We start from the raw sequence: 15,632 nt of genomic DNA on the forward strand, positions 1-15,632 counted from the left end.
AGAGAGACCCGGTCCTGGTGTTATCAGTCAGCCTTCTTTATTTTAGAACCACCTGCCTCCCCGCAGCCAGGGGGCAGTCTTATCTCTTATCACAACAGCATGCACGATGTCACTCATGAGAAATAATAATCTCTGGACGTTTGCCAAAAATAGCAGATAGGGTGAGCATGTAGATCTGCTATTTTTGGGAAAGAGATTTGGTATAGACAGGCATACAAACAGAGCAGGGGTGGAAAAGGTGGCAATTTAACAATTTCGACTTCCTGAAGCTGGAATTCAAAATAAAAATCACACTGATTAGTACACGTAGCCTATAATTGATTAGTCAATGCTGGCTTTATGTTTGAAGTTTGTTCAACTTCACGACATCCTTTTTCTTGTGAATTGCACGTGCAATCTACAGTACCAACTCCGCCCTTGCGATCGACTTGTTTATCGTGAGGGGGAAAACCTGTAATGTTTTGTTTACCTAGAACAATGAATAAAATAATGAATTGAAAGGACTTTACATGAGGGACACATCTCCCGCTCGCCCTCATCCTAACCTGTGAGCTTGGTCTTGGTCGTCGGTCCTTCGCTGCGCGCCACAAAGACTTTGTCATACTGGTCTCCTGCTAGCGTGCTGTACACCACCTGGTAGCCTTCCACCTAGAGGTTGAAACACTTCACATTACTTCATATACTGGTCTCCTGTTAGCGTGCTGTACACCACCTGGTAGCCTTCCACCTAGAGGTTGAAACACTTCACATTACTTCATATACTGGTCTCCTGCTAGCATGCTGTACACCACCTGGTAGCCTTCCACCTAGAGGTTGAAACACTTCACATTACTTCACATACTGGTCTCCTGTTAGCGTGCTGTACACCACCTGGTAGCCTTCCACCTAGAGGTTGAAACACTTCACATTACTTCACATACTGGTCTCCTGTTAGCGTGCTGTACACCACCTGGTAGCCTTCCACCTAGAGGTGGAAACACTTCACATTACTTCACATACTGGTCTCCTGCTAGCATGCTGTACACCACCTGGTAGCCTTCCACCTAGAGGTTGAAACACTTCACATACTGGTCTCCTGCTAGCGTGCTGTACACCACCTGGTAGCCTTCCACCTAGAGGTTGAAACACTTCACATTACTTCACATACTGGTCTCCTGCTAGCGTGCTGTACACCACCTGGTAGCCTTCCACCTAGAGGTGGAAACACTTCACATTTACACATTTACATTGCCAGTGGTGGAAAGTAACATTTAACACAATTTACTTAAGTACAATTTTGAGGTATTTGTGCTATACTTGAGTATTTCCAATATACTTCTACTCCACTACATCTCGGATCCAATTATTGTACTTTTACTCCACGACATGTATTTGAAAACTTTAGTTACTATAGTTACTTTGTAGATTTTGATTATTATTACAAAACAGACATTACCCACTTCAGCCCTAATACATTTTGGCCGTTTGAAAATATCCAATCTACAAGCTCACAATGCGTCACTTGTAGATCTGCTAGTTTCAAAAGATTTTTTATACATTAGAAATGTGGAAATGAGACATGCTGCACAATGAGTACTTTTACTTTTGGTACATTAAGAACATTTTGTATTGTCAATACTTTTGTGCTATCACTATAAAGTACATTTTGAATTCTGGACTTTTACTTGTAACGGAGTATTTCTACATTGCAGTATTGATACTTAAAGAGGAAAACCACCCATTTTCAACATTAATGTACCTTAGAGCTGTTGTGTGGAAATAATAAAAAAGTCCCCCCATTCTGTGTTTCCTAGAACTGTAATTATGAAAAAAAACATTAACATGGTGAAACACATCTTGATGACGTCAAGATCATCAAGATGTGTTTCACCATGTTAATGATTTTTTTCAGACCTCTAGTTCTAGGAAACACAGAATGGGGGCACTTTTTTATTATTTCCACACAACAGCTCTAAGGTATATTAATGACATAGTATAATGTTGAAAATGAGTGGAATGTACTTTTCCCACCACTGTGTGTGTGTTGTCTTGGCATAGAGCCTGCCAGCAGGTGACACTGTAGTGGAGGTAAACCACACAGTGACAGTAACTAATGAAGATATGGCATCCACTTAACATTGTCTTCAGGCTCATTACAGCAAACCACCCACTGTCCAAACAATACACTTCCATTATATATAGAATTCAATAATAAAATGCCTGGATGAAGGTGGATATTAAATGCTAAACTGTGCTTTGACACTCCAGCTGTTGTCATCTATGCTGCGGAAGATAATATAGTATCCTTTAAGATAAAAGCTAAAGAAAAACACATATTTAGAAGATTGAAGAGCAGCGAAATGTCCAAGCTTTAAATAGTTAGCAAATTAGGCCATTGCAGGTATTTGCACAGCAGAAGGGTGCAATTCATCACGTTAGGATCATATGTATGTTATGCTATGCCCTGATGCTCCTGTATATAAAGGTATGCTAAACCCTATACTGAACCTCCTATATATTTTAACTTATGCTAAAGTCGATACGGACCCTCCTATATATTAACCCATTTTGGGCGGGAACCCCTTTTGGTGTTAGCATTATGTTATGCTTTAGCTATTGAAAAATAGCAGATCTACAAGCTCATAGCGCGGCACCGAGTGCCGCGCTACGAGCTTGTAGGTCTGCTATTTTTGAAAAATCGAAGAACGAAAACTGTCAGGATATAGAAGGCATTTTTAGAATCTGATCTCAGGTCAAAATGGGTTAACTAATACTAAAAGCCTACACTGATGCTGGTGGTTCTAAGTGCTGTGTATCGTACAGAGTGGCTAAACCAAGCCCATTATGTGCCACAGAATGAAACAAATTGCTGAAGATCAAATGGAAAACCGATGTGATCCATGCTGTGATCCATGCTGTGATCCATGGATCCATGCTGTGATCCATGCTGTAAGTACCTCAGCCTCACTGTCGTCCCACTCCAGCTCCAGGGTGGTGGAGGTCTTGGAGAGCATCCGTGGGTTCTTTGGGGCGTCGATCTCTGAGAAGAACGATAAAACTGACAATGTTCGGGACACTGAGACCAATTCGCAGAAATGGTGTACCATGCAACATCAGCAGTTTACGCATAACATAGTCATTGTTAATAACAGTTTACATAGATCTCTACTGTCGGGAAGAAACCACCTAACTCCAAAATGTTAATTTTTCAGAAAATGAAAAACATACATTTTTCGGGAATTGAAGAAAACCTTATATTTTGAAAACAAAGCTGCCAAAGTTGGTGTTGTGACTTTATAAATATTGTCAAATACTTGCATGAGATGGGGAGAAGTGGTGGAGTTAGCTCTTTTAGCAGACAGTTTGAGGGTCCAATGGAGTTAAGAGGTTTTGTGCTTTTTTTTTTTAATACTTTCCATTGGTTCAATTGGTGTTCAATAGCACTGATTTATGCAAATCAATAAATAAATGTAAAACCTAAAAAATTAGGTTAGGTGGTTTCCTCCCGACAGCAACATTATGGTTAGTCTTTGTTAATAACAGGTGACATGTATTATAATGCATAACATATGATTATAGTCATTGTTAATAACAGTTTACATATATTATAATGCATAACATATGATTAGTCATTGTTAATAACAGTTGACATATATTATAATGCATAACATATGATTTTACTAGTCATTGTTAATAACAGTTGACATATATTATAATGCATAACATATGATTATAGTCATTGTTAATAACAGGTGACATATCACCATATGCATAACACATACTTTTCTCTCTACATCCAGTAAAACATTATAATTTGTACATATACTGCAACACAATCTTTCTGAAGACACATTCGCCACCCAACTCAGTGTGAGCACACTGTACAGTATGCGTTTAAAAAACTGTCAACTGCGATTTCAAGCAATATGCTGATAAACAACTTAAATTCCGGTTGACATTGTTCCCAAGGTCTCTAAAGTACTGTACAGTTGGGTGCCACCGATATTGTCCCTAAATCCTCCAGTTTTCTGAAATAAATATTTTCACGATTTTTCAAAAATAGCAGACCTACAAGCTCGTAGCGCGCCACTCGGTGGCGCGCTATGAGCTTGTAGATCTGCTATTTTTCAATAGCTAAATTATAACAATGTTTAAAACACCAAAAGGGGTTCCCGCCCAAAATGGGTTAACTGTCCTTTTGCGCAGATCACGCAAACCTCAGCAAAAAGAAAAGGACAATATCGATGGCCTCCAACTGTAGGTCCCGTCCCTGTTTTTAACACTAAATACAGAATATAACTGATTAAAGATAGGAAAATAGCCGATTACAGATCGGCTATATTGGCCAGAGGTCATCTCCAGAGTAGAGATGCTAACACAGATGTGCATGCAGTGTGCACACAACAGCACACACGGCCAGCACGCCGTCTTGCTTTCTGCCGAGCCTCACCGGTGGAGAACTCTGTGGAGATGGATCCGCTCTCGTTTCCTTTCCTCACACCGCTCACTGACACCTCGTACCGAGAGCCAGGCCGTAGGACCTGCAGGAGAGAAGAGCTTTTTATCTGTTCACATGCGTTTTAAGCCACAAGATCCATTTTCTGAGGGAAACCTTTTGCAGGAAAATAGCTGATCTACAAGCTACAAGATCTACATCTACAAGCGTATACAACGTGGTAGCGAAAACCGAAAATACACTAGCATAGAGACTGTATGCAGACAGTACCCTTCACTCCCACCTGAAGTGAGTATTGGCTGAGTGTGGGCTGCAGACGGAAGGTGACCCTAACCCTAACCCACCTGAAGTGAGTATTGGCTGAGTGTGGGCTGCAGACGGAAGGTGACCCTAACCCTAACCCACCTGAAGTGAGTACTGGCTGAGTGTGGCCTGCAGACGGAAGGTGACCCTAACCCTAACCCACCTGAAGTGAGTATTGGCTGAGTGTGGGCTGCAGACGGAAGGTGACCCTAACCCTAACCCACCTGAAGTGAGTATTGGCTGAGTGTGGGCTGCAGACGGAAGGTGACCCTAACCCTAACCAACCTGAAGTGAGTATTGGCTGAGTGTGGCCTGCAGACGGAAGGTGACCCTAACCCTAACCCACCTGAAGTTAGTATTGGCTGAGTGTGGGCTGCAGACGGAAGGTGACCCTAACCCTAACCCACCTGAAGTGAGTATTGGCTGAGTGTGGCCTGCAGACGGAAGGTGACCCTAACCCTAACCCACCTGAAGTGAGTATTGGCTGAGTGTGGGTTGCAGACGGAAGGTGACCCTAACCCTAACCCACCTGAAGTGAGTATTGGCTGAGTGTGGGCTGCAGACGGAAGGTGGTGCGAGGCCCATCGCCTCCCACCAGGGCGTAGCGGAGTATTATCTGATCGATCTTAGCCTTGGGAGGAGTCCACTCCACAAACGCCACTGTGTCAGACACATCCCTCACTATCAGCTGGGTGGGCCCGTCAATTACTGGATAGATGGAGGAAGGAAAGAAGGAAGGAAGGAAGGAAGGAAGGAAGGAAGAGAGGGAGGGGGGAGGAAAGAAAGAAAGAAAGAAAGAAAGAAAGAAAGAAATGTTCATATTATAAATTCATATAAAAGCTCTGTCCTTGCTAACATGCCACATTCACTTTTAAAAGGACACACAAATTATCTCTGCTGTGTTTAAACGGCTACAGTAGAGAATGTAACCAGTGGTAATCAATAGACCGAGAGAGGTTGGAAAAGGCTGCAATAATTCCTTCTCTCACTGTAAAGTGGAATGCAAATATCCAATGACCGGCTGTTTATTGAATGCGACGCCACATCATCCGCCTCAAATGGAACCCAAAGCACCCATTTAAACTAATAGAGCCTAGGCTGTACACAAGAATATATTGCTTTGTGCCTATTTAACCAAAGCTACGTACATTGCTAGTAATCGCATATATCCACTTAATCACTATTGACAAGATGGGTAGATGGCCATTAGCTAAAGTACAGTCACCTCAGCAACATTCATTCAACCTTTATTTAAATTCTCGGAGAGACCATTGAGGGAACCCCTCATTTACAATGATGCCGAGATTACATACAAAAAAAACAGTAATACAACAATATTAGTTACAACAAACCGTTAATACAATTATATATTCAGCAATCAGTTAAAACAGCAACATACAGGTGATGGACGGTTATTGAGTAAATTTCTAAAATGACCAATTGATGCCAGGGTATTACGTTTAAGTTCTTGTTGCAAGACATTCCAAGACTCAGGTGCACCGATGCTGAAAGCAGCCTTTCCAAGTTCAGAGTTGGCAAAAGGGACCAGAAGGCCTAGCCAATCACTGGAGCGAGTTACAATGCGACTAGGTTTCTGATGTAACATGGAAGAAATATATGATGGTAATTTCCCGACCAGGGCTTTATATATGAAGAGGTACCAGTGATTATTGCGTCTTTCAGTCAGAGAAGACCAGCCCACATTTTCATATAGGGTACAGTGATGAGTATCATAGCTGTCTCCAGTAATTAACCTCAGAGCCGAGTGGTAAACTGAGTCCAGTGGCTTGAGTGTGGAGGCAGCTGCATGACGATAGATTAAATTTGCTTTATTTCTGTATAGGAAGCCAATTTTCTGACGTAGTTTTTTAACCAGATTATCTATGTGGTATTTGAAATTGCATTTGTCGTCCAGCCATATACCAAGATACTTATATTCCGAGACTCTTTCTATTGTTGAAATACTACACTACAGTCAACTGTGCTAATTGAACTCTGAGTGTGTACAAATGGAACCATGATGAAAGTGTACTTCATATATCTCACAGTTACATTGAAGATTGTCTACTATAACACAGTCTGTCTGGTTTTAAAGTGTCCGTAATCTGTATTAAGTCCACTGAACCCTTGCATATTATCTTTAATCTGTATTAAATCCACTGAACCCTTTATGCATATTATCTTTTCTGGGGCGAACATTTAATGAAAACAGCAGATCTACAGTACAAGCTCTCATCGCGTTACTCTTTTTGACGCAGATATTTGGTGTTGTGTAGAGGGAAAAAACAAGGGGTCCCCTGTCAATAATTAATATCATGGGTATGGGTGTTGTGTAGTACTGCATGTTGCTACTTATAAATGACTTCCAAGTCATTATTTGAGGAAGTATGACAATAAATAAATAAAATCTTACAATTTAGATGGAGACAATGAACAAAGATTGTCTTTAGAGGTGACACTTACGGCATACGGTATGATACGACAACTAGGGCATTCACTTCTAGTCATTTTTACTAGTTGACTAGTTGCCTAGTTTACTAGTCGACTAGTTGTTTAACTACCTATTATGTAAAAAATAAAATAAATTAAAAAAATAAACTTTTTTTTTTTTTTTTTTGCCCTAACGACAACAAGTTGCCATGCAGCTTTCACACGACTGCAGTCTGCAGGGCAAATGGGGAGATTTGGAGTCGGGAGCTGTTCATTCATTTATGGTCACTTATTGGAAGTGTTAATATGGCAAAATGATCCTATATAGTGTGAATGGTTCAAAGATCAAATCTTTAGCCTCACGATTTTCTCAGACAATTTTCGGGTCAGGGCTGCTGACCCTGCTGCTCAATGATGAATCAATCTGATTATAGAGAAGCACATCTTATAATAAGATTTATCCAGTTGTGTGTGACGCAAGCTTGGCTCACATTACAGGATAATCTTGACAGATATCAGAAATCATTCCCAATAAAGGCTCAAACCGGGAACGCCCCTCCCGGTAGTTAGGAAAAGTGAGCTGCATGGGCTTTAGACTGTATTTATTTATTCATCTATCTGATACTGCATATATAAAAATGGAAAGACAACATTACACCAAGAATAAATCATGACAAGAAATGACTCATGGAAAACCTTCCTTTAGGTCACAAACTGGGGGAAAAGTATCAAAAGTCCCTAAAACCTGTGGCCTGAGATTTCTAATGTCTGTACATGTTGTTCCCTTGTTCTTTGGCCATGTAAAACCGATATGACATGACAGGCTTTACCCAAGCAAGGTACGAACACATAGCGCATAATTAAATTGTCTCCATGGTGATTGTTGCACAGCCAGACACTTATTGCATTAGGTTTGGAGAGTGCAAAACACGCCGGGCGTGACGAACAAAACACATCCACAAAGTTCAGCTGTGCAGGGCTTATGGGATGAGGCTGCTAAACACTTGAATTTGCTCATAGCTTTGAGTTTGAAGATTAAAGCAAAAAAGAAGCGTGGCTTCACGAACAATATGATAATGGAAAGCTGTCTTTTATTAATTAAACCAGAGTTCCCTATTTCAGCAACATCTGTTGTTATTGTTTGCTGCTGTTGTTTTAGTTTATTTTATTTTTTTATCAATTTAAGAATAATTATTATGATCTATGCAGTCCCAACGTTTTCTCTTCTCTCTGCTTTTGTAATTATTACAATTTATTTTGCTTGTAGCTGCAATGTCGAGGTGTCAGAACACAGACATGTTACTCTCTGGTCCTTACAGTATATAATGGAATGTAACAATAAAGAATCTTGAATGTTGACATATTGCAGGTCTTCCTCAGAAGCTACTATGGGCCCCCGAGGTATTTGAAAATGCCCCCTTGGGCCTCGTTCTACAAAACAGCCCTAAAGAAGAGTCGGTTGCTTAGAACCCACTCCCACAGCAGCCGTCTTCTTCTCATCCCTCTGCATTTCCCCTCCACTCCTCCTCCTCCTCCTCCTCTACCCTGTTATCTCTGTGGAAGGATAAATCTTTGCTCTCATGAATAATTTAGCATCTTCAAATTTGTCTGCGCTTCTTTTTTCCCCCCCCGTCCTCTCTCCATCCAATAAGGTGTCCCGCGGTAGACCGAGGTGAAAAATGAATGAGAGGAGCTTATGAATTATAAATGCCTACTTAATTACAAGCGACAGTTGGGACGTAAAGACCTGACAGGAAATTGATGGTGTTTTGACTGCGGATGGGCGCCGTTTGAATTGTTACAGAGGAGTTTTGAATTGGCTGTACTCTCTGCTTGTCTAAGAAATGTCAGTCAGCTTGGCGGGGCGGGGGTGGGGGGTGGTATACCTTGCCGAGGGTTTACATTAAGGGCATAATTGGTGGAAGGCCGTCCAATTTGTCAAGGTGACATCCCCTATTACTCTCTAGGTGTCTAGGTGCGAGACTGCGTGTGTGTGTGTGTGTGTGTGTGTGTGTGTGTGTGTGTGTGTGTGTTTGTGTGTGTGTGTGCGTGCGTGCGTGCGCGTGCGTGTGCGTGTGTGTGTGTCTCTGCGCGCCTAGAGAGAGGATTTGCATGTCTGAAGATAGCATGAGGTACACTAAGCCTGTGCTTGTAACATCGTCAGACTGTTTGGACTTAGGTTTTGTATGTTTTGCATGAATGCTTGCAGGCAGATGTGTGTGTAGTGTACAGTATGTGCATGTGCATGTGCATGTGCATGTGCGTGCGTGCGTGCGTGTGTGTGTGTGTGTGTGTGTGTGTGTGTGTGTGTGTGTGTGTGTGTGTGTGTGCGTGTGTGTGTGTGTGTGTGTGTGTGTGTGTGTGTGGGGTGTGTGTGTGTGTGTATACACATGCCTGCACGTGAGAACTTAACCTCACCCCAAGTGTGAATTTTGTGAATTAAACACTAAGGGCTGTATTTTGAGTGTCTTAAGTACCAGGTCTTATTAACTTAAAGGGATAGTTCAGATTTTTTGAACTTAAGTTGTGTGAAATACTTGCCATTAATATAGTGGTTGCAACTGTATTAATTGATTGCCCGAGTCCTGTGGTGGGAGTTCTGCTCTGGTTTTGGTGAAATATCAAGTAGTTCCGGTCATTTTGTGGGGGGCACTGGGGGTCACGCAGTAAAAGTAAATTAATCCACAAAACTAACGTCATTTGTATTGTTGACCTATTTCTAAAATATTAGTGCAACTTCCGTTCTTTTTTTACCCCTCTATCACACAGAACTATGTTTTTTGTGTCCATATCACTACGCCCAAAAAATAGTTCCATGTGATAGAGGGGTCAAAGTTGAACGAAAGTCGCGCTAATATTTTAGAAATAGGTCAACAATACAAATTACGTTCGTTTTGTGGATTAATTTACTTTTACTGCGTGGCCCCAGTGCCCCCCACAAAATGACCGGGACTACTTCATATTGACCAAAACCAGAGCAGAACTCCCACCACGGGACTCGGGCAATCAATTAATACAGTTGCAACCACTATATTAATGGCAAGTATTTCATACAACTTAAGTTAAAAAAATCTGAACTATCCCTTTAAGACCTGGAGGCGTGGCCAATGCTGTTTAGCTATTTTGAGTGGCCAAACAGCATTGGCCACGCCTCCAGGTCTTAAGTTAAGTAATAAGACCTGGTACTTAAGACACTCAAAATACAGCCCTTGTTTGTTAATTTCCAAGCCCTCCAGTAGGTTTAGGAGAATCTCATCACAGTGGTGCAGGTCATGCTAACATGTTCTCATGCTGCTACAATAAAGCAACTAGAAACTAGCTATTATCCACCATCGTATACAGTAATATGGGGGATATGTGGGGGTACGTGGCTGGAGACCAATATTATATATCGTAATTATTCTATTAACCTGTAGATTTGAAGTATTAGGGAAGCAATAAAGCAATTAAGCTCCGAATGTAGACCACTGTGTTGTACTTCCAGAACATTTTCATTTAACCAGGGTGCCAAAAAATTGTCATTTAATTTGTATGCTACAGGGAGCCAGTAAGCATGAAGTATTTTGAATGTTATACATAGTATATCAGATCACAAACAATGGACCACAATGGACTTTTTGGTGTTGTCGTTTATCGTTACTGTACTACGTGCCATTTACATTTCTGATCAATAAAGTATTACATTAATAAATCAAGATACTTATTTTGATGCTAAGTTAAATCATTCTGCCGGGGACCCCCTGGAACCCCATCAAGGACCCCTGGAGGTCCCCAGATCGCACTTTGAGAACCATCGTTCTACATAATTCTGCTGGTGAATGAACTCATGTGTGGTGATGGCTCCGGTACGTACGTGTGGTGACAGTAGCAGTGACCGCGTGGCTGCGGCCCTGGTCTCTCAGAGCCACCAGGTTCACCGTGTACTCCTCCCCTGGCCTCAGGCCTGTCTGCAGGAAAGAGGTGATGGTGCTGGGCAGCTGAGCTGTCATCCCTCCATCGTTGTCCTGGAACAAGATAGAATAGAAATACATAAAACAACAGAGATAAGAACAACTGTGGCCGTGGTTGTCATAGCATGGTTTGGGGCAGCGGCGGCCTATAAAGGTTAGAGTACGGTTCCCAGTTCGATTCCCTGAGCCAGCAGAATCTGGGTAGAGATTGCCAGGGAAGTGAACACTCACTTGAAGTCACTTCCCTCAACACCATGAAAGTGCCCTTGAGCAAGGCAATTAAGCAACTAAAACTGCTCCAGTGGAGCTGCACAGTGGCCAACAGTATAGAGGGTATGCGTGTGACATCACATCATCATCATACCCGGAAGTTATGCGGAACGCCTACTGGCAACGCACTTTCTGGCATTGACAGCCCATACATCCAAACAGAAAAGTCCTATCTAATAGCATTAAACACTCACTTTATACAATTTGGCTGCCAAATTAGAATAATTAAAAAGCCAGATCATAGATACAGCATGGTATAAACTTTATACCATACTGTATCTAGGTCTGGCAAAAATGCAATACATAACACTGCTTATAGGCCTTATACTCATACTGGGTTAGGGTACTTCCCGTTTACAGGCTCTTTAAGTACACACCGGCCAGGTTTAAACAGCACTGTTACCTTGTTTGCCTCTGTAGTGGAGGGGAACATGATTGTATTGCATATTTTATTGATGGTCGTTTTACATCACCTGCATTCACAAGGAGCTACACTGGGGTATTCAACTAGATTAGGCTGGGGGCTACAACTGTAGAATGATTGTGTGTGGGGGTCCGCCCAGCGTGCGCGCAAAGCACGGAAATTGCCTTTTGTGCTCAAACACGAAGATTTATATGTATATTTCTGCACAGTAATGAGCAGGATAACAGGCCTATGTCTATACAGGTATATGCTACTGCGGTGCATAAACATAATTGCCTTGACATTAACGACCGTCAACGAGCACCAGCTGGACACGCATGCACGCACGCACGCACGCACGCACGCACGCACGCACGCACGCACGCACGCACGCACGCACTTATTATTCCACATTTGTTTATAATTGTCTCCACCAGGCCGAAGGCATGGGGAGAGAGTATGTTTTGCACTCCGTCCGTGTGTGTGTGTGTGTGTGTGTGTGTGTGTGTGCGTGTGTGAGTTTTCAGGAGTGGCCCGTTTTGTACGAAATGCTGCACATGTCCTGCTCATCCAGAATTCTATCCTCATGCTATGAGTGATCTGGCTCTGCATTTCCTCAACAAAATGAAGAAAATTGTTGCAAAATAATAACAAACAAAAGAACATGTTTATATCACTCCTAAACATTTTGCCAAACATCTCACACAGTCATATCCTCCTGGTGGAGACCTGTGCCCAGAAGGGCACTTTCTCTAGTTATAGTTATTCAGCGTGGTGAATATGCAGCACATTTCAGCTGTGATCCTAGAATGCAAGTTCATTCGCCCGTTTTGTTTATTTTCCTTTTTTTTAATAAGTGTGGTGTTGTGGGGACAAAATGAAGTCTGCATGGCTACAGACATACAGAAGAAGCAACATTCAGTGCATTAAACGTTAACCTGACCCTGCAGCAACGTTAACCTGACCCTGACATTCATCCATGTTGAATCCCTGCTATTCCCAACGAACCTGAGTTCCAAATAACACATCCTACTGACAGACAGATGTTCAACTGCATTGCTGTGCCAGGTTTCCGCAAAAATATGGGCTGTCAAGGTTAAGTTCACATTTCTAATTAGCAATTTGACTTCGCAAGTTCGCATACTCCAAGTCAAGAACACTATTAGATCACATTGCGTAATCATCGCCTCTAAAGACTGGCATTGAAACGGCATTAAACATCATTAAAGCAACCATGTATTCCACGTACTATAGGGCCAGGACTTGAATAATATTACCATCGCCACCGGCAAAGAAGAATAAACACTTTCTCAAAAGGCCTTGAACATTCATACAGGTGTTTCCAGTTACTCTCGCTGATTATACAGTACTGTACGTCTAGTCAGGTTGAAGCTGTGTGGAGCTAAGTTATGATGTCATATACAGTATGGACAATAACCTATATGACCAGCCAAACAACAGTGTTAGGGAGCTGTCAATCAAAGCCCTATTGCAGGGGTGTTAGACTGGGGGAAAAGTGGGACAGACTTACTAGGGGCCTCGAAAGCCCCCCTCCTCTCTCTCTCTCTCTCTCTCATTAGCAGGCAACAGTGCAGCTCTATCTCTCTCTCTCTGTTTCTGGCACAACAGCGCCACTTTTGCCCCTACTAGTACTCATAGTCACATAGTCACACACATATAGTCACATTAACACAGACATCACATTCCGTGCTCAGCCAATCAAATCATCACATTCCGTGCTCAGCCAATCAAATCATCACATTCCGTGGTACAAATACACAACGCTGTGCATAGGAGGTGCAAACGCGCCTCAAAAACACAAAAAAATGTCCCCTGTGGGGCCCACAGAGATTGCTTGTCCCAGGGCACAGAATTTGGTGCTACACCCCTGGTTAAGACGAGGCCCTGCATACAAGTAAATTCAACTACTTTGGCTCATCACACCTCACATATAATTCACCAGAGTTCATAATTATATAACTGTACAGGTATGTCTATATTTGGAAGAAGGAATATTGGAGTCTTCTTCTAAATCTTTAACTTCGACTCTTCACAATATTATACTGGAGGGTATATACAGTAATTATCATACTTTGTGGAAACCCATTCTAGTGTTACTGTACAGTATACAGTACGGCTCCAAAGCACAGAGGAACATGAAGGCAATAAAGAAAGGTTATACAGTTCATATCAAAAAAGGTACAGTAGATTCCTCGAGAATTCAGTCAAATCAACTTTTCTGCAGACTGAGGCAATAATACTACCTATAATGTACAGTATATGAGGAAAGATAATATGTGCTCTGCTGCCCTGTTGGTGAGACATTGAAAGTCCTAATATCACTCGTATAATTTATATTTGTATTTCATTTTTCGATGGTTGACAGACCTGATTGCCTGATTGACTGCTTACTTTCTTGACTGACTGATGGAATAATGTACAGTATCGATTTTAATTTCAAGAATCGAAGTATATCGAAATGTAAACAGCAACATTGACTATAGTATCGTATCGTTTTGCAATGCAAATTATCGATTGTATCAATACTATGTACTTGTGCGTTGTATTTAGAAATTTTAACCGTTTCCCTGCCAAAAAACGTAGCCTGCGTTATTTGTCGGGAAGCGACGCTGCCAAAACGCTACGTTTATTCAGTTGTATACTGTAAATGTGTTTGATCCGATCTAGTGGAAAGGCTATACTCACATTAGCTTCGGATGGCTATCTGTTGTTAGCTTAGACACTGGACTGCGCCATCTTGGTTGCGCGTGCATGTGTGTGCACGCGCACGCACGCTTTCAGTCGCTTTAGACTCCAAATCCCCCTCAAAGGCGGCATTTCTGGTCAAAACAACGCTTTTTGTACAGAGCGTAGTGGTCGCAGTAATGGTGCCGGCCTGTACTTCTAATGCTCAAGGCAGAGAATAACGATAAATGTGTGAATTCTCCGTGTTCATGTCAAGGTATACGGATTTGTCTATGTGTTCAAGTATAATATGTATTTGTGCCAGAGAATCACTGTTTACTTATTTATATCCATATTCATCCATTTTCCCTTAAAACACCTGCACTATCTACATGTTTCATACACAGATTTAATTTATTTGCTAAATAGTCACTGTAACGATTTTAAATCATTGAATCGTATCGTCATAATGAGCCAATATCGTCCATGTATCGTATCGTCAACCATGCATCGTGATGCGTACTGTATCGTATCGCTGTTACAATGTATCGTTACACCCCTAGTATTGACACATATCACCTTGTTAAATACAAACAATGTCACAGCTTACTTTGTTAAATCTCATGGCCTGTGCTTCATCTCTCTCTTTATCTCTCCACTTTTGGCAACATATGGTGAAGAAGCCTGTGTTTGTCGTCATTGGCCCCAAGCTTTTATACCGGCTTCCATTACGAGATTGTCCAAATGCACAATCCCCATTGCTGGATTAAATTCAAAGGGGGTGGGACTGCAGGCCGCTGGCCGCTAACCGCTAATATGATTTCCCCGGTGGCACAAAGGAGAAAGGGAAGGAGGGGTAGAGGGAACAACGTACACAAGGAGGAGGTACAGTACAAGAAAGGATGGAGGTGTGGAATGGTGGTTGGAATGCAGAGAAGAGAGGGAAGAAGTGAAAGGGGGGATGACGAAGAAGAAGAAGAAGAAGAAGAAGAAGAAGAAGAAGAAGAAGAAGAAGAAGAAGAAGCAAGAAACAGAGATACAAGGTATGGAGGGATTGAAACAGAGAAGGAGTTGGGAAAGACAGAGGAGACAGCCAACAGTCCCTTGATTCTTCAAGCCTCTCTCTCTCTCCCTCTCCCTCTCTCTCTCTCTCTGT

General features: G+C 42.0%; 1 protein-coding gene across 1 annotated transcript in view; it reads right to left on the minus strand.

The window, feature by feature from the left end:
* Positions 1 to 15,632, minus strand: part of tnr (tenascin R (restrictin, janusin)) — a 325,579-nt gene that overhangs the window by 104,830 nt on the left and 205,117 nt on the right. The window contains exons 12-16 of the mRNA XM_079529713.1: positions 11,022 to 11,172; positions 5,268 to 5,446; positions 4,430 to 4,520; positions 2,937 to 3,019; positions 546 to 648 (exon numbers count right to left, since the gene is read on the minus strand). Of these exons, the coding sequence (XP_079385839.1) occupies positions 546 to 648; positions 2,937 to 3,019; positions 4,430 to 4,520; positions 5,268 to 5,446; positions 11,022 to 11,172 (607 nt within the window). The remainder of the gene's footprint in view (positions 1 to 545; positions 649 to 2,936; positions 3,020 to 4,429; positions 4,521 to 5,267; positions 5,447 to 11,021; positions 11,173 to 15,632) is intronic.

This window comes from Electrona antarctica, assembly GCF_951216825.1.
Source record: "Electrona antarctica genome assembly, chromosome: 19".
Taxonomy (NCBI): Eukaryota; Metazoa; Chordata; class Actinopteri; order Myctophiformes; family Myctophidae; genus Electrona; species Electrona antarctica.